This window comes from Myotis davidii, unplaced genomic scaffold (assembly GCF_000327345.1).
Source record: "Myotis davidii unplaced genomic scaffold, ASM32734v1 scaffold48, whole genome shotgun sequence".
Lineage (NCBI taxonomy): Eukaryota > Metazoa > Chordata > Mammalia > Chiroptera > Vespertilionidae > Myotis > Myotis davidii.
Genome location: NW_006299393.1, coordinates 1,113,029 through 1,133,679, shown reverse-complemented (window position 1 = coordinate 1,133,679; position 20,651 = coordinate 1,113,029). Strand labels below are relative to the sequence as shown.

The window sequence follows — 20,651 nt, the reverse complement described above, 5'->3', positions numbered from 1 at the left end:
AAAGAGTGAATGTGATGTGAGAATATTTGCAAATTTTACATTCCTTATGGCTTACATGATCAAGGTTATTGTGGTAATATTTGTCCAAAGTTCCTTAATCTCAATTTTTTTGGTAACTATAATTTGTTTGTCTTATTAAAGTGATTATCTTATATAAAATCTATCTAGACATTTAAATAACAATGTTACTCCCTTACCTGATTTTAATGTATAACTGAGACTTCTCTATGAGAAGCAAGGGGCTGCAGGACAAAACAGATTCATCTTCAACATTCTGGGTATGTATGAATAAATGCCAGATCTGATCGACAATAGTTCAAGTCACGGGCTTAAATGTCAGAACTTCATGGAAAAGCTCTTTAGCAATAATTTTAGCAGTGGAGCAAAATATAAATCTCAGACTGTTCAGAAGCCTTTGAGAGCATTCACAATAAATGATCTCTTTTTTAAAAAGTGTTATTCTTTGAAAAGGTCTCATCTGCAAATAATTTTTCTGAACAAGACTTGAAGTTGCCCACATCCTCCAAATTACATTTTAATGTGATTTAAAACATTTTCAATGACATGTTAAACTTTATTATATATATGAAAACTCTAATCTTTGTGTCTGACATAACTAAACATTTTTTCAAAATGTAATATCATGCCCTTGACCGGAATCGAACCTGGGACCCTTCAGTCTGCAGGCCGACGCTCTATCCACTGAGCCAAACCGGTTAGAGCAACCTAGTTATTCTTAACAGGAAAGAAGCAAAGGGAAGGACACATAGTACAGGCATGTCATTTGTGCAGCTTTGCTAGGAAGCGCAGTTTAATGCTTCTCAGGGGGCCACGGGTCTATTCCCCACGGATGGCTGCGGGTAGGGACTGAACAGGGTTGAGAATAGACGCATGCCTACTAAGTCTGGGAGACATAGAAAAAGTACTTGTCGGTCAGTCACACATGGGAACAGGTCATTGGCCAGAGTGGGCATGACCACAGTAAGTGTGGGAAGATTTGAGATGCAAAGGAGTTCACTCTCTTGCTTCCTGCTTTCTTAATCTGCTCTTGGTTGACTCCGGGTTCTTCTTGTTTGACTCCTGACCTGCAGGGCTCTCACGCCCCTGCATTTGCCCAAATGTCCCACAGCCTTGTGGACCCCAAACAATGGACTGATGGACTGAACTAGCCTGGTGCTGTACCAGACCCAATTCCAACATGGGATGGAAGCTCTGGACACTGGCTCTGCTTCGAGATCTGCTGACTCCCCGGCTGTACCTCTCCCAGGACTGGAATTAAAGGAAATGGGACTTTGGAAACCCAGGAATATAATTCCACGCAAATAAAAATCACACATCCTCCCTCGCAAGCCTCAGGAAATACTTTGACTCTAGATATCATAAGGCCCCCACCCCCCAGCACCCAGTGGGAAAGAGGATCCCACACTTCTACCAGTAACATTTTTATTTATTTTTCCTCTTTTTATTTTTTTATGTTTTGTTTTTGTTTTTAAATCTTTATTGTTGAAAATATTACATATGTCCCCCTTTTTTTCTCCCATTGACCCCTTATACCCCACCCCAGGCCTCCACCACCCTATTGTCTGTGTCCATGGGTTATGCATCAATAACATTTGTAAAGGTAGCTTCTCATGAAGAGGCATCCAGAAAGCCATAGTTTTTATTTTCCATCGGAAGAAAGTTAAGGCACTGGGGGTTGGGGGGTGTGGGGGAATTAATCCACATAAGCTTTAGTGCAGAGATTTAAACCAGGCGTTTCAGCTTATTTTTTCCCTATGCAATCTAAGTATGTGCTCAGGGATTGTAAGTATAATGGCAAGAAAGTTGATTATTTCTGTAGTACATGCAGAATATGCATCCCATATTCTTTGATGTAAGGAATTGTGCTATGGATAATAATTATGAAGAGGATTTGTAATTCTGGCATTTGATTCAGCTGAGGATGGAGAAGAAATGGTGTTGCCCTCACAATTTTATGTATCACGTAACACCCGTTACTTTTAGCTTTCCTTCCCAGGCCAGAGAGCCAAGCATCTTACCGACTACCGCCTCGGTGTATTTCCCTTCCGCCGGAAGAGGGAAGTACTGATTTGGTGATAAATTGCTGCCATATCCCAGAAGAAAACCTTCCAGTTTTACATTAGGGTTTGGACGCAGGAACTTCAAGAAGATAGAGTCACTTGTGGTGTTGATGTGGACTTTCAGGCTCGGCCTTTTACCTGAAGGTGGGAATGAAAAAAGAGGTGGCTGTTACTTCACCTCATGAGCGTCCCAGCACAAGTTTAGAGCAAAGGTTAGTTGTTATCGGAAAGCATGTTATCTACTTAGTTACTCAATATTATAACACACCCACAGGAATAGAGAAAATACAGGTAATTTTGAGGTCACAGAAAACAGGTTTTTAAACACAGAAAGAAGTCTAGAATACAAGGTAAAATGATAGGGTTTAATATTTAGCAATCTGCCATTGAGCAGGTAGATGGGATTCCAGGCTACTTTGGCTAGCCACAATTGGTCAGAACCTCCGTTTTATACATAGTGGCTGGGAATGGTGACAAGATCCGTGGTTGGTAAATTAAATTACTGCACTGGGAGAACCCCAGCTTCCTCGGTGCTGCTCTTGTGTTGTACTCCACAAGACTTTGTAATTACAGAGCTGGAGCGGGAGGGAAATGGGAAGAGTTCAGCTTAGGAATAACTGAGATGGTAGAAGAGGGAATTCTGAAAGACAAATGTGGAGGAGAAAAATGCTTAATTCGATTTGGAGGTCACTGGGACAGTGAGACAATTACATGGAGATCCCAACAGTAAGTCAAATATCTAAGTGTGATACTCAGGAGTGGGCCATAGATCCAGCCGGTATCATTTGTCTATAAATGACCATTGGATGAATTTTCTGGGAAAGATTGTAGGGTGAGGAGAGAAAACTTAATTAAGTTAAGGCATTAAAATTTTTATTTATTGATTTTAGAGGGAGAGAGGGAGAATTACATCAATTCTTGTATGTGCCCTAACTGGAGATCGAACTAGCAACCTCGGCATATTGGGATGATGCTCTAACCAATTGAGCTACCTGACTAGGACTGGCTTTTTTTTTTTTACTGTGCAGGCAACAGTCGCAAATAATCACAATGACCAGAGGTCTTGATCAATCAGGGAGGAAGACATTGTTCTTTGTCTTTGGAGCAGAAGGAGCTGAGTTTAAATTCCAGGTCTGCCACATACTTATGGCCGCTGGCCACTCACTGAATAGGCTGAGCCTTGGAACTTTGCCAAATTATAAATTATGGATAATAGGTAACCAAGTCTACTTTAACAGGATGTTTACAAAGATTAGTGCAAATGGCCCCATCTCAAAGCTGACATGTAGTAATTACTTAATAATTGGTTACTTGAGCAGGTCTATTCATAACACTTTAGCCACAATTCAGAAATCCAGAATTGATTTGTAAGGTTTTTGCAACTTCACACCAAACCAATTTGGTAACATCTGAACTGTCATAAGTCTTCTTAGTCTTTCATAATCTCATCGAATGGTTTAATTGTAGAAATATTAATGTGTTTAAGCATTATTGGTCAAGACTCCACTGATGTATGGTCTAGACATCCTAATACATTTCTAGAATCCAAAGATTTTCTGAATTCAAAAACATGTCTGGCTCAAAGTTTTAGATAAAAGATTGTGAACCTCAATTATTTTCTTTCTTTATTCCACGGGAATTTCATGTTTCTAAAATATTGTACCTATTCAGAAAATTGCACTTACTAAATTAATATCTCACATTTCCTTCCTCATTAATAAAAGGCTTGTATATATACCAGTCGGCACCTCTGAACAGCATGGGCTTCCCAAAGTCATCACATTCCAGTCGAAATCAGCCCGGACCACCTCAGTATAGCTACATAAAAGGATTCTATTAGGCCTTTGAAAAACTAAAAACAGCCCCTTCTTGGAGACCAGGTTGTGGAAATGAACCATTCTCTTACCTCAGCAGCCAATACTATTTCTAGATATGTACATAGTTCTTTGTACTTCCCAAGAATTTGATGTTATTTCTATGAACTTCTTGCTTCTCAGATAGCTATTCCTACACTTGTAGCAAAATTGAAACCCAGAGACACTGGGCTTCTCTAAAGTCTGAGGAAGACTTACCTAGTCCAGTTCAACTAGTCCAAACAGCTCAACTAAGGGTAGACACACCCCTGTCATTCTGCAAGTCAGATCTCAGGCTCAAAACTGGGCCGCAGGTTTTCTCTAGGCTGGACTTCTCTTGTTTTTATTGAGACCTTTGTTACTACCCACTAGAGTAAGGTGTGGCCAGCTCCCAGACCGTAACACTTAAGTTGATGTTAACTTCTGATGTTTTGTCCCAACTTCATTAGATTTTTACACTTCAGATAGAACAGGTTTTATCCAAGCTAATTTTCCCCTTCTTAGCTGTGTGCCTAAATTAACCCCAGAGTTACTCCATCCTGCTCACTAGATGGAACAAATATAAGTCAAGCACATATTCTGTTGCCTTAGCACATTATCAGGCCTCACAATAAGTGAGAACACAGCCAGCCTGTTTGGGCACCTTGTAAGGAATCTTAGTGTGCTTGGGCTGCACGCACATTTGACTAAGAGCCAAGAGCCACAGCATCATCACATTAGACCTTTGCTACAAATTCTGGCATGACGTACCACATCATTACTCCCCTTGGCAAGTAGAAAGGGTGCCTACACCAAGCGAGAAAAAGGCAGGTTATAAACAGAGTCGCCGACCAACAGAAATGGGAGTGTTCTCACTTTCTCTGCACAGGAATTTTCATGACTCCAGTCTTTTTTTTTTCCTTTTTCCTAATAATCAATGTCAACAAATACATCAATAGCCCTGGCTGGTTTGGCCAAGTGGATAGAGTGTCGGCCTGCAGACTGAAGGGGCGGGTTTGGCTCAGTGCATAGAGTGGCGGCCTGCAGACTGAAGGGTCCCAGGTTCAATTCCGGTCAAGGGCACATGCCTGGGTTGCAGGCTCGATCCCCAGTAGGGGGCGCACAAGAGGCAGTTGATCAATGATTTTCTCTCATCATTGATCTCTCTCTCTCTCTCTTCCTCTCTGAAATCAATAAAAATATATTTAAAAACAACAACAACAAAAATACATCAACATCATGTGATTTTTTTAAATGAATTGGTAGTTAGCTTCTCTACATAATAAAAAAATTCCAACTCATAGTACTTTCTAGAGCTAAATTTTTTAAAGTCCTATAAAAGAGAAACACACCCAGACAAATCTTACCTCAAAAACCACAGCATCATCAACTTCATATTTTGAGACTGTCATCCTAGTTCTTTATTTGGAACTAGGCACTCACATCCTTTCGTTATCTAGCCACACATTACTTCCTCTCTTATTCCTTCTCAACTTATCCTACTTCTCTTTCTTTTTTTTTTTTTTACCAGTATAATTTTCTCATATTCTGCGATGCATACAAAGCCCTGGCCCTACACCTATGCTCACATTATCACCAGTATGGTTACCTTTATCTTAGGTTTGTTTCTCTCTACCCCTTTGCTCACCCAGTTATAACCCCATTAATTCTTTCAGTGCTCAGTAAAAAGATTAAGCAAATTTTCTCTTTTGCGTATTTAGAGTACCATTAAACTCTATGCTCTTGGAAAATTTCCCCAATATTTTAGGGATATCTGTGCATTCTAAATTAATTTTTAATCTTTGATAAAATTATATTCACTCTGAGTAATTCTGGCTTAATGGTATGAAATACTAGATCATGTAATGACATTTATCTTTCAACAGTTAGTATGAAGGCCTCTGGTGAATGACTTAGAGATTATCTATATATATAAAAGGCTGATATGCTAAGTGTTCGACCATTCGACCGGTCACTATGATGCACACTGACCACCAGGAGGAAGACGCTCAACGTAGGAGGTGCCAAGCAGCAGTGACTTGGCAGCGGCAGTTCTCCGGTGATGCACCCTGAAACCAGAGAGGCGGAAGCCCGATTCCTAGCGGGGCTGTGTAATTCCACCTTTGGCCGTGGGTTATGTTGCTGCTGGGGCACTGTTGGCCTCAAATCTGGTTTACCGCCCCCTTGCATTTGCGTTCCACACCCTGTACGACAGCAATTTTGCAGAGTGCCCTCTCTCATTCTAGAACCCCTCGGGGGATGCTGGAGAGCCAGTTTTTGCTCAATCCCCTCAGGCCAGGCCAAGGGACCCCACCTGCCAGAGGGACCCCACTCATTCCACAGACTCCTTTTGAGCCACAGCGCCACCCCAGGTGCCACTGGCCAGGGAGGGACCACGGAAGGTTGGTCCCAGAGCATGTCCAGCCCCGTCTAGCCCAGTCCTGCCCCACCAACCACCTTCTAATTAATTTCCTTTCAATGTGCATGAATCCATACACCAGGTCATTAGTAGAACAATAATACAAGATAAAAGCTTAACGAGGAAAAGTTTATAAGTAAACTGGCACATATGTCACCCAGAAAACCTGAAGAGTACAGAGAAAAAAGAGTATTAGAAGAATACTTATTTGTACTATGCAGTAAACAAAGCATATGCCAAGAGTGAGAAAATAAAGAATGTAAACCTTTCAGGAAAGCAACACTGGTATGGCTGAGAAAAAAGACTGCATCTTGGCAGAGTGGAATATTGGATCTATGACAATTGTTTCTAATCCCCTCCTTGCAACACCCTAGGGTATCTCAAAATACTTCAAAGGGGGTTGTGAAATTCTTTAAGAAAAAAAAAGTATTTCTAAACAAAATTATAATTAATCCCCCTTTAATTTTCAAAAGTAAATACATGCCCTGTGGCATTAAAAACAATGAGGGAGGTAGTGAGGTTAGAAAATCAGACAAAAGGTAGACCCTATAAGTTCATAGAATTCTCTGTATCAACCCAAGGAAGTGGGTTGCTGTTGCTGTAGGCACAGGTGCTGAGCAACCATTTCATGTTGAACCTAGAGTTCTGAGTGGCTGTGGTCAGTTTCAATAAAGCTCTGACAAAATACACAGTACAAACACATGGTACTTAAACCAGCTCAACTACTGCAGACATCCAGGCACGATCTGTGAGAAAGGAATTACTATTACAGCCCTTTCAGTAGGAGGGATTCTTTCATGTCTGTATGTATTTGTAATACATATGTCAATTAAAGAACTTGTATCCATGATATTTAAAATAATTCTTTCTATTTAGTAAGAGGACAAAACATTTAAGAAAAAAAGGGGCAAAGGATTCAAATAGATTTTTCACTAAAGGAGATACCCAACAAGCAAATGAAAAGATTCTCAAGGTCATCAGATGTTTTCTGTTAGAGGTCGAATAGTAAATATTATAGCTTTTCTGGCCGGAGGCTTTCTGCCTACCTTCACTACTCAACTCTGCCATTTAACACGAAAGCAGCTATAGACATTATGTAAACAGATGAATGTGTCTGTGTTCCAATAAAACTATCTTTATAAAAATAGGCAGCTTGATTTAGCTACTAGTTCATAGTTTACAAACTCTTGGTCAATACCACTAGTCTTCAGGGAAATGCACGTTTAAACCATGATGATATACCACACACATAAGAATAGCTAAATTAAAAAGACTGTCAAGTGTTAGGCAGGACTTGGAACAAGTAGATTCCTCATACATTTTAAGAATGTTAACAGGTATAGTCATGTGTGAAATTGTTGGGCAGTTACCAAATAACCCATCAATTTCATCCCCAGGTATTTACCCAGGAGATGTAAAAACATAAGTCTACGCAAATATTCAAAACAGCACAAAACTTGAAACAACCCAGTTGTTCATTAAGAGTTGAATGAATAAATAAAACTATAACATCCATATAATGGGATATGACTCGGCAATAAAACAGAACACATTATTTATGTTATTCAACATGGCACATCATCATGGGCCTTAACCTTCCTCATCTCCTTCTGATGGAAGGTCATCCAAACATTCTTGTCATTACAGCATTGGTGAAAGTAGTTTTAATAGTGCCTGACATTATTATTTGCCATTCAACAAATGGCACATATATAAAATCGGCAAGTCCTTTCAGGCTTTATTATGCTCCAAGAACTGACAATTGTACGTTTCGTATCTATTCTATGTTTTTACAGAGTAGATTGAAAGCAGAAAACATTTCAATGCCTTATGGTCACAGCAGCTTATTAAGGAGCTATCCAGATAAAACATCTCAAGTTCATGTACTAAGTAGGGCAGTTACTGTCTGACAACACATTCAAAGGCTTCCAAAATCATAGTTGATAGCTTAGATTGTATTTAATAGACCTGTAATGCCAAGTTATACAAACCATAATTTTAACATAGATCTTGGCAATAATTTAACATTCTTAGACAATCAAAAAGGGATCATGTAACATAGGCTTGGTGCTCAAATCTCTTCCTGCCCTGGTACTGTGATCGAAGGAAAGATGTTAGGAGGAAAAAGAAAACCATATGGAGTTTCAATAAATTTTCTGTGACGGCCACAGGGTGAAAGGAGTGGTCAAGGACAATTAGACAGGTATCTTCAGTGATCCTGATCCTTAAACAGAAATGTGTGGTCTGTCATCTCTAGCATGACGTTTTCATACCAATAACACCAACTCCAAAGCCAGTGATGCATGTGAACATTTTCCATAGCAGAAAAAGCATTGCAACTGCAGTTAAATATTGGAAAGAGAATGAAAATTAGATGTTGCTATTAATTAAATTGTATTCGGCATTATAGAAACTACTTCCACCAGTGCTGTAATGGCAATATGTTTAAATAAACCCGTCATGGGAAAAAGAGTCTGTGCAAGGTGGTTATGGAGATGAGGAAAGTCATGACTCATTCCACGGAAAAGATAGGTGGAAAGAATTAAATTGTTTTGGTAGTGGTGGTGGTGAATGTAGAATTGCAATTAAAAGCACTCACAGAGTAATTATTAGAGAATCCTTTTTAAATTTCAGATTCTTATATTCCAGCTTATTAAGCATATATACCTCATGGCATCCTGGCTCTCTGGATCTCCACACATGATTTTTTTTCTCAAAAATCTCAGAGATTGTCTATTACTTTTTTGGGGGGATGAAGTGTTACTGAGGCCCAAAAGACGATTTCTGAGAGCTTGCAAAGAACTAGTGTGCAGCAAACATGGAGCAGCTCTACAGCATGCCTTCTGGGAACAGGGATGTCACCAAGTATTGTTTAAGTTGCACAGTGCAAAACTCCACATGTCACCAGTCAAACCATCTTTTATCATAGCGGCACACTCACAAAGACCATGCAAAAATAATTGCTACTTATAAAATTGGATGATTTGATACGATGATCAAACTGAAAATCTCTGATCTCTTCCCATAGCCCTCATGCTACCTACTCAGGACTTTGACTTCTATCTCCTTGCCTTCTGAGTCTGCTGTCACAGGCAATGAGGGATGTGGGTGGTAGGAGGTCTGATGTAAGCAGGATAGGAATTTGCAACAAAACTTTGGACATTGTTATCCTTAATTTACAAATAAAATTACTTCACCAAATATATACAACTCATAGGATGAATCAAGGATCTAAATCAGAACAATGAAGGAAAAGAAATTCTAGGCATTTGGGAAATGGTGAATTAAGAACCCACAATGCAATATACTGATGATCTATTATACCTGAAATCTATATAATCTTATTATCCAATGTCTCCAAGTAAATCTAATGAAATTAAAAATATATACCCACAAAAAAAGAGCATATAGCTTTAGAGGTGACCAGAAGGCATTCCTACTTGTGTTTTTAAATCTAAAAACATAAGAAAAATATCCTGATTAAACTAATGTAGATATATACAAAGCAAGATTTTAATAAATCTAAAGAAAAATTGCAATTTTTAAATAAAGTACAGAAAAAATTGTGTAAAAGTACCACAAGCCACATGAACAGCTGCCAGAGCCAGGGAATGGGGTCCTTTAAATAAACTCCAATCTTGACTTTACACAACACAACCAGCGACAGCAAGAAGCTTCACCTACAATCCCATGACCCCAGTCCTAGCACCAGCAGAGCAGCATGCTCCCTCTCCAGGGCTTTGGGGCCAGTCTGCCAGCTCCAGGACACGTTCCCACATGTAGCATGTGCTTAGAATCCAGGAAATAAAAAACCAAAGCTCACCTGGAGAGCTCCTCTCCTAAAGCCACACCCAAACAACTCCCAGGAGCCATAACCCCAGGAGTCAACTAAATTTTCATTAGGATATTATAGTCACCAAATACCCAGAGTACATTTGCTATTGAATTTAGAAAGAAATGCTATTTTACCGAAAGCCCAAGGGAGAAAATGTTTTCTCCCTAATGGAGCACTTTACATGTTTGCCCAACTGTTTGAATAAGTGAGTTCCATTTCCGCTAAAACCACCAGTTTCCACCTCAGTCAGAATCCCCAGTGCCCCGACTCCTCAGGCCAATGCTTCCCTGGGTGATGACTTTGGATGACTGAAGAGACTGGGCGGCCCTGGCAATGTTGACATTTCAGCATCACGTGGCAAGAGCAGTGACCGCATTACCTACTTTGTGACCCGACCACAGCCAAGCAGGAAAATTACTTTTCATAGACTACCTTCTAAGTCAACAGCTTCTCATTTTTGAGGATAAATCTCATCCTGAGACATACACAGCTGTCACTTACACACCTCCCCTTGATCTACTTCTTCCCAAATTATTCTTTAAAGTCAGGAGCATGCTGGGCTTTTTTGCAGGTGGGGAGTGGGGTGGAGGAGAGGGCAACCACGTGTAGTCAATGACCATAACGAAAGGGGAGTAGTGAGATGGTTAAATTCAAACAACACAAAGTATAAATAAAATTTATATTTGCTTTGGGGGATTTTCATTTTATCCATTCATTCACTGTCAGGGACTAACAAAGCGATACTGACTCAAATAGGACCTCCCTTATCACAGAGATTTTGCATTCTGGTAGTAAATTAGGCAGATGAGTAAGTCAACCATTAGTGCAATTAGTACAATGTGGCTACAGTTGAGGGGCTCTAAACCTGATAGAAGAGGTGGAAAGAAAAAATGTACAAAAGGTGTCCCTTCAGATTTGTTAAACTAGTCACAAAAATAATTTTTATTTCACAAGGATATGCAAATGCAAGTAGGGAAGTAGGTCTCAAAGTCTATTTATAATACTCTTTCTATGCTGTTTTAGACAACTGGTATATTCTTAGTAACTATTATTTTTTTAATACATGTAAAAGAAAAACTGGAACAGGCTAAGGGATTTAACAAAACTCATATCCCTTCTTTTTGTTCTTTTTCTGCTTGATTTTCCTGAAAATCCTGGAGTTGATCTGCTGATATTGTCCTGCCCTTTAAAGTAGGGAGTGATGGTGGTAGGTGCGCCCTGTGGAAGGAGGGAAAGCCTCCATGGGAGGGTTCCTAACAGTGCCCCAGTCAGAGCACCAGCATCACCTGGGGACGCCATACTCACACCTCCTCAGACCCCACCCCAAACCTCTTGAATCAGAAATCTGAGATGGGGGCAACAATTTGTATTTTAACAAGCTGTTTGGGGAATTCTGATGTATACTCAAGTTTGAGCACCATTATTCTGTGCAAACTTGGTGCATCAAAAATAAAATCAATGGGCCAATGTCTTTTTAAAAGATTTCTAGATATGTAATGCAATATAGAGAAAAAAAGGACCTCACCTACAATACTGTTAGATTTCATACCATCACCATTTTATATTTATTTTGATCTGTGAACAAACTCTGAGAATTAGGGTTTTCTAGAATTATAATTTCTGGAGACACACAAAATAAAATGTTATACATGTCTGGAAAATTCCTCTTACTTCTAGCACCAGTTGTGTGTCTTTAGATCTAACCAAACTTTTTAGAGACTTAGAAGATGAGTTAACATTTTTTTTTATAAAAATTTTCAATCCTACAGATGTATTGAAAGAATTGTGCAGTGCACATCTGTAGAGCTACCACCAAGAGTCCATGTTTTATCACATATTGATTCATCTCTCTATCCCTCTATCCATCCATCAATTCTTCTTATTTTTTAAATAAATTTCAAAGTAAATTATACTTCAGTATTCTTCACTCCCAAACACTTCAGCATGCATATCATTAGAATTCAATATTTATTTTTCTATTGAGATAAATTTACATATAATGGAAATCTTCACTACACAGTACTTATTTTTTCCAAATGCCATGTATCTGTGAACCCAAAACTCTATTAAGATTTAGAAAATTATCATCAATCTAGAAAGTTTCTTCATGCTCCTTCTCAATCCATTCCCACCCCATCCTCCTAGAAACAACAATTCTGATTTTTACTAGATTAGTTTTGCCTGTTCTAGACTTCAGTTAAATAGAATCATACAATATGTACTCTTTTATGTAAGGCTTCTTGCACTCAACATAATGTTTTGGAGATGTATAATTTTGTTGCATGAATAAGTAGTTTTTTTGTTGTTATGTTTACTGCACAGTATTCAGATAATTATCATTAAAAGCAAGATTTTTACATCTTCCAGTATCTTCACAAAATATCAGTGTCTTGATTTACTGATTTTTTAAAATGCTGATTATATTTTAATAAAATTTTCTATGAGTACAAGGGAGAATTTATGTATATTCCACATTTTATTTACCTTATGCTATTTACCAGGCAAACAAAAGTATAAGCTCTTCTATTTACAATAAGTGCTTAATTATAAGACTTTAACAAATGCTTCATAGTAAATGCAAACAAAACTATGTAATGGTTTCATCTTCACTGGAAGGCTTAAGGCATTGATACTCAAGTATTTTTTAAAGCCCTAGAGAAGAATGACTAAACCACCATGAGAGTGTGATTGCGTGGCCTCAGGTACTAAGACAGACAGGGCCACTTGCTAATAACCCCATAGTGGGGCATCCCATTTTAATATGTTGTGGGAGTAACAGAAGGGGTTTGGCATCAACTTTGCCTTTCACTGTGTTTGGCCTAGATCACCTGTCCTCTATAATGCTCTTTGTCCTCCTCTGTGGAATGAATTGTGGAATCCCAAATACATTCTCAATCTTAAGGCTCTCCCTAACACCTCATCTAGACAGAATAATATCTTCCTATAAAAATGCAGGAAAATAAATCAGGAAGAAAATTTGTTTTTAGAAACGCTAGCCTAATAATTTCCAGATAACATTTATTTTTCACAGAAATACAAAATTACACCTCAAATGTGAAAAAGAGAACACAAATTTTTATAGGAATGTAGAAAGAATGTGATTGTCACATACAATTGTTAACAGATTTCGTGAGGTACAATCATGCACCATAAAATTCACCCACTGTAAGTATACATTTCAATAATTTTTAGAAAACTTCCAGAATTTACTAAATCCACCAAATTCCAGTTTGAGAACATTTTCATCACTCTAAAACACTCCCCTGTGTTAATTCCAGCTCCCACCGTTAGCGTCAGGTAACCACCACTGGTCTGCTTCCTGTTTTGCGGGAGGGATTGTGGGAGGTTGGCAGACTGAGGGAGGTTGGCTGTGGGAGTACACTGACCACCAGGGGGCAGCTCCTGCATTGAGCATATGCCCCCTGGTGGTCAATGCGTGTCATAGAGACAAGTTTACCGATCATTCAGTCATTTGGTTGTTCGTTTGCTTAGGCTTTTATATATATAAATAGGTAAATACTTTGGTATAAAATATGCTAACTTCATGTTTAACTTTCTAAGAAACTGTCAAACTTTTCAATTTTTATATTAACATTTAAGATTGTGACTATTACTTTTGCTTGAGGACAACACCAAATTGTGATCATCGAGAAAATGAGCTTTCCTGTTTGGTCACTATCATTAAATATATGTTGTATAATAAAATTAATAACTTTCAACCCTTGGATTTCTATCTTTAGTCATTAATAAAGACAAAACCACTTATCTTGTTACAAGAATGATTTTAAAGTAACTCCAATTTATCCAGAATGCAAGAAATAAGCTTTCTGCCAATGATTATGATACAGGATAAATTATTAAGTTGTTTTCTCAATCTCTAGTCAGTTCAGTTTTAAAAATATTTTAGCCTATAATAATTATGTTAATATTTATTCACCAGAGAATTAGCCAGTTCTGGAGAGATCAACTTTATTATTATTTACTAGAGGCCTGGTGTATAAAATTTGTGCACTGGAGGGGAGTCCCTCAGCCCGCTGTGCACCCTCTCACAGTCTGGAACCCCTCAGGGGATGTCCAACTGCCGGTTTAGGCCTGATCCTGCTGTGGATTGAGCCTAAACTGGCAGTCAGACATCCCTCTCACAATCCGGGATCGCTGGGCCCTAATTGCTCGCCTGCCTGCCTGATCACCCCTAACCGCCTCTGTCTGCCTGCCTGATCACCCCTAACCACTTGCCTGCCAGCCTGATTGCCCCTAACCCCTCTGCCTGCTTGGTCACCCCTAACCACTTGCCTGTCTGCCTAATCACCCCTAACCACTCACCTGCCTGCCTAATCCCAATTGCCTCTGCCTGATCACCCTAACCACCTCTGCCTGCCTGATTGCCTCTAAGCACTCTGCCTGCCCTCCTGATCACCCCTAACTGCTCACTGGGGGGCGGCCAGCCAAGGTTAGGGACTGTGGTCATTCTGGTCTCTGGTTGTTCTGGTTTTTCTGCCGTTTCAGTCACTGAGCTTTTATTATATAGGATACCTAATGTTAAAGTGAAATTTGATGAAACTTTGACCTTATGAACCAAATGCCTTAGTTGGGTTCACCTGAATATATAACTAAATAATGACAGAATTTATTTCTATTTTTATAATATTTTTTACTGTTTCTTTTTCAATTAATTAAAATTCAAACAGAATTAAAACATTTTGAATGCCTAAAATGTTTTTAATATTAATAAAATACTGAAATTCGTGATCATGCACTTATCTCATATATATATAATGATATATATATCATTAACTTTTCTGATGGTTGTAATTAATGTAGTGTTTGAACGTTTCTAGGAAAAGAAAGCCAAAATGGGTTGATATCATTGCCTACTGGTATGACATTATTAAAATTTCCCAGCCTGCATGGTGGATGTGATTCAAGCTTAAGACCAGGTTCTTAAAGTGAAATTTTAAAACATTTATAAACTGTTAGCAAAATATAACTAAATAAACTATTTAGGGGGAAATGTCTTTTTGACTTAAAATTTAAAAAAAAAGATAAAAAGGAAGTATTTCTCATAACTCTTTTTTATTATGACGAAGTTAGCTTTTTTCTCTTTTTCTTGTATTTAGAACTTAGAAGCTGTGATGATTTGCCCCTAACCCATTCCAAATTCTAAAGTAGAAAATGAAGAAACAAGATTGTCTTTTTTTTTTTAATTAAATCTTTATTGTTCAGATTATTACATTTGTTCCTCTTTTTTCCCCCCATAATTCCCCTCCTCCCAGTTCCCGCCCCACCCCTGCCCTCACTCCCCACCCACTGTCCTCATCCATAGGTGCACGATTTTTGTCCAGTATCTTCCCGCATCTCCCACACCCCTTTCCCCCCCAAGAATAGTCAGTCCATTCCCTTTCTATGTCCCTGATTCTATTATAATCACCAGTACATTCTGTTCATCAGATTATTTATTCACTTGATTCTTAGATTCACTTGTTGATAGATGCATATTTGTTGTTCATAATTTGTATCTTTACCTTTTTCTTCCTCTTCCTCTTCTTAAAGGATACCTTTCAGCATTTCATATAATCCTGGTTTGGTGGTGATGAACTCCTTTAGCTTTTCCTTATCTGTGAAGCTCTTTATCTGGCCTTCACTTCTGAATGATAGCTTTGCTGGATAAAGTAATCTTGGTTGTAGGTTCTTGGTATTCATCACTTTGAATATTTCTTGCCATTCCCTTCTGGCCTGCAAAGTTTCTCTTGAGAAATCAGCTGACAGTCGTATGGGTATTCCCGTGTAGGTAACTGAGTTTCTTTCTCTTGCTGCTTTTAAGATTCTCTCTTTGTCTTTTGCCCTTGGCATTTTAATGATGATGTGTCTTGGTGTGGTCCTCTTTGGATTCCTTTTGTTTGGAGTTCTCTGCGCTTCTTGGACCTGTAAGGCCATTTCTTTCACCAGGTGGGGGAAGTTTTCTGTCATTATTTCTTCAAATATGTTTTCAATATCTTGCTCTGTGTCATCTTCTGGCACCCCTATAATTCTGATGTTGGTACACTTGAAGGTGTCCCAGAGGCTCCTTACACTATCTTCGTATTTTCGGATTCTTTTTTCATTTTGCTTTTCCAGTTGGGTGTTTTTTGCTTCTTCGCATCTTGAATTTTTGACTTGATTCTTATGCTCCTCTGGTCTGCTGTTGGGTGTCTGTATAATATTCTTTATTTCAGTCAGTGTATGCTTAATTTCTAGTTGGTTCTTTATCACAACATCGAGGGTCTCATTAGATTTCTTGAGGATCTCACTACATTTATCGGCAGTCTCACCAGTCTTTTCGAAGGCCTTACTAAGTTTATCGGCAGCTTCTAGACAGTTCTTGAGAGACCTTAAAAGTGTGGTTCTGAACTCTATATCTTCCATTGACAATTTTGTCCTGTTTCTTTGTCTCCGCATTTTGTTATGCTTTCTTGGTGCACCCCCTAGTGGTCTTTGTGCGCAGTCTTTTAGTTAAGCCTGGCATTGTAGCTAATACCAGGGGGGATTTGACCTCCAGGCCAAGTGGCTGTGAGAATCAGCTGTGTCTGCAGTGAGAGAACTTCTGTCCTCTAGGGAGGTGCTAATCTCGCCTTTGCCTGAGGCTATCGGGCAAAAGCCTCTGTGCCGGGCCTGGGTGGGGCGGGTGGGTCGCACAGGATCAACAGGGCGGGCCAGAGAGAGAGAGCAGTTATGGCCGCTCTCAGTCCTGTCCCCGGGGGCTCTGCCTCTCTGAGTCCCAGCAACCGCTGCAAACCTCGGAGAGAAAGCTGCACTCGCTCTGACCGAGGCCAGACAGTCCCTCTTCTCCCGTTTGAGTCTCAGTCCCTGGCGACTCGCCCGGATCTGGAGCTCAGAGTCTGCGACTCCCTCCCGATTGAAAACGCCAACCGCGCGCTCCGCCCCAGCCCGCTCCGCGCACTCCGCACCTCAGAATTTGACTTCAGCACTGCGCCTCCTCTGAGTGTCCATATGCGTTACTCTTTCCTCCTAGTTGTAGGAATTCCACTCAGCCAGCGTTCCTGTGGTTCTGGATGATGTCCCTTCCGTCTTTTAGTTTCACTTTTGAAGTGGTTGTTCGAGGCAGCAAACTCTGGCGTTAACCTATGCCGCCATCTTGGTTCTCCCTCCCGAGTTGTTGATTCTTGCATTCAACATGCAGCCCCAACCCAAAGATTGTCTTTTGAGTGTTCCATGTACTATTCATGGGAAATTGTCCCTTAGACACTGAAAATGTGAGTGATTCAGTTTCCACTGGTCACACCATTCCCCAATCCATGTAAGCTATAAGGAGAGCAGAGGAAGAGGGGCTAGAAGAGGTAACTGGAACCAAAGCCAGTTAAGGCTGAGATCATAAACTGTTAGGTAACAGAAGCTATCATAAAGCTGAATAAAAAAGATAAAGTATATAGGACAAGGCAGCTCTTGGTAGCAGGAAACAGTCACAAGGGAATTCTAGAGTAAAAATCTGAGGTTCCATTGTTGGGGTGCCCAGACCTTCCATAGCACCACAGCTGCTGTGATCTGAGGAGGTGACAGATCTTAAGGATGGGTAGGAACTAGTCAGCCAAAGTGTCAGTGTGCATATGGGGTGAGGAGAGGGCAGGAGCAGCATTCCCAGGAGGCTGGAATAGCATGAGCACAGTGCGGAGGGAAGAAGTCTCCTAGTGCACCCTGAAGGTCAGTGTGGCGGGGATGGAATGGGGCAAGGGGTGAGCCAGGAGGCTTCAGGAGTCTGATGGGGTCCCCTCTAGACCACATTAAAAGATCTGTCATTGTGTTAAAAGCAAATCTAAATTATTTTCCCCTGCCAACTCCCACCCCCCCAACTCACACACATGCATGCACTTCTGAGAAATGAATAATACAAAATTTAAATCCTCTACAGTTACAAAGTATGTCCACAGGGTAGGAATCTTGCCTCATGTGCCCTCAGCAACAACAACTCAAGTAAAATGCTCAGAGCCAAGAAATTTTTTTTGGTAGAAAAAAATGCTGATTTTAAATAAACAAACACCAAAAATATTTCACAAATAGATTACAGTTGAAATGGAATTCAAACAGTACAGGTCCTCATGCAAACATCATGTGCTATTAAAACCAATTGTTATTATAACAAAGTCAGCCAGTTTGTTTTTTTTAACGAAGCATGATAAAGGCTTACTTTTCTCTAAAAAATCAATTATTAATTCCATTCTTTAGCCAAAGTTAAAAGAAAGTAAAATAATTGTCTCTAATTGACTCTACTAGCAAGGACAGCCTGAGAATTATGCTGCTTATATTTTATAATCTGTCTTCCCCAAATTACTCCTTTATCGCCCTGTTTAGCCCAAGTTGGTAGCACAATTCCTATTCCTCTTTCATCTCCCTTTCCACCCCACCCTAATAATAATCAATTCACTCACTTTTTAACTTAAAAAGTATGCAAATAATACACATTTATCTTAATAACAAAATGTAAGAGTTACAAAGAGTTAAAATTTGTTTTTAAAATAACCTATTATTTAATATGCAGAGAGGTCTTCTGAAAAATATTTTATATGTCCTGTTAGATATTTTTTCTGATATAATATAGATGCTATCTTACAAAATAAGATTATATTTTAAGTACTATTTTATAACCTGTACTTTTGACCCATATCACCTAGTGAATTAGTTTTATAATTGAATTTAGGTAACATTTGGTATTCATTTTAGAGATGAGGACTTGGTCTTATAAAGTTTGTATCATTAGTTTGGCCTAGTTTTTCATCACATTTGAGATCTGTTCTCTTGAGTCCATATGGCAATTGCATAAACTCACTGTATTGTTTGTGAGATTATTGTGAATATTTTGGTTATGTGGGTGCTAATGTTTCCATGTCTTGAGATTCTTTGCCTGGTTTTCTAAGAGGCAGTGCTTTAGGAAGGGAGGACTGCATAATGGGAACACCCAGGGTTGGAGCCAGAAAACCTGTGTTCAAGTCCCAAGTTATATGATAATTAACTCACTATCTGAATGTCACATTCCCCTATAAAATAGGATTAATCACACATAGCTATCTTCTCAGAGATGCCGGTAGAATTAAGTGGAATAGTTTATGAGAAGCAGTTCCAAACTGTGCTACTCAGCGATAGTTTTTATTGATGTGACCTTATTAATGGTGTGTGTGTGTTTCAATTTGGGTGTACTTTGAACTTTTAGAGTTCCTTGCATTCCAACCAAATATTCCTTGTATAAATACAGATGTAGCATCTATGTGATCATAAGCTACACACGACCATTGACCCTGGCAACAGAAAAGATATTTAATAAATATTTTTCAAAAGAATGAGCAAACACATACATCATTTTACTTAAATGGGAAATACTGTGCCTGCTCAGAATTAATGCTAAAATAAACAAAAGAGTCTCCTCAGAGAAAATCTATACTAATAATAGAGGAATATGCAAATTGTCCAGGATGACGTCATAGTCACAGTAATGACCGAACAGCTGCGTAGGGCAACTAGGCCAGCAGGGGGGTTAGTGAGGAACGACCAAACGACTGAACAGCAGGCTGCATGGGGTGACCAGGCCAGCAGGGCCGGCAGTTGGGACGGCCAGGCCAACAGTGGTGGGGGGCCGTTGGGGTGACCAGGCCAGCGGGGGGGGGCAGTAAGGGGCAACCAGGCTGGCAGGGGAGGGGGCAGTTAGGGGAAACCAAGCCAGCAGATGGGGGCAGATGGGGGTGATCAGGCCAGCAGGGGGGCAGTTAGGGGAGATCAGACTGGCAGGCAGAGGGAGTTAGGGGTGATCAGATTGGCAAGGGGGGCAGTTAGGGGCTATCAGGCAGGCAGGCAGCTGAGCAGTTAGGAGCCAGCAGTTCCCAGATTATGAGAGGGATGTTCAACTGCTGGTTTAGGCCCGATCCCCGAGATCGGGACTAAACTGGCAGTCGGACCTCCCCCAAGGGGTCCCGGATTGGAGAGGGTGCAAGCTGGGCTGAGGGGACCCCCCCTTCCCGTGCATGGATTTCGTGCCCTGGGCCTCTAGTGTTATTATATTAGAAGATACATACTTCTACGAGTTATTACTCAATAAATTCTACATAGTAGAGCAAGCTGCAGCTGAGGTGATTCGGAGGAACACTAAGTAATTAGAAATGGGTGGTCAGGAATGGTGTCATAGAAGAAGTAGCTTCTGAGCTGGGCCTTGAGTGGTGAGAAGGATTTGTCCAGAGAACGGCAGGAAGGGATTGCAGGCTGAGGAAAAGTGAAGATGCGTGTCTGGGGGTTGATGTCTGTGATAATCCATTCTACAAGGCATTGCGTAAGGCATAGTCTATCAATATAGTCTGCTGCTCAAAACAGTCTTTCCATCCACCCTCTAATTTAAAATTAATATCAGATCATAAGCATCTGATGCCATTTCATATTGTTCCCACACAGAAATCATTCCTCTGAGCAAGAAGTTATTTCTAAGGGGTCAAAACATAAAATAATACATA

The 20,651-nt window shown here is 39.8% G+C and overlaps 1 protein-coding gene across 1 annotated transcript in view; it reads right to left on the bottom strand.

Moving 5' to 3' along the window:
• The window catches only part of LOC107184865 (target of Nesh-SH3-like), a 121,146-nt gene that overhangs the window by 61,961 nt on the left and 38,534 nt on the right, over positions 1-20,651 (bottom strand). The window contains exon 2 of the mRNA XM_015571276.1: positions 2,040-2,219. Coding sequence (XP_015426762.1) covers positions 2,040-2,219 — 180 coding nt within the window. The remainder of the gene's footprint in view (positions 1-2,039; positions 2,220-20,651) is intronic.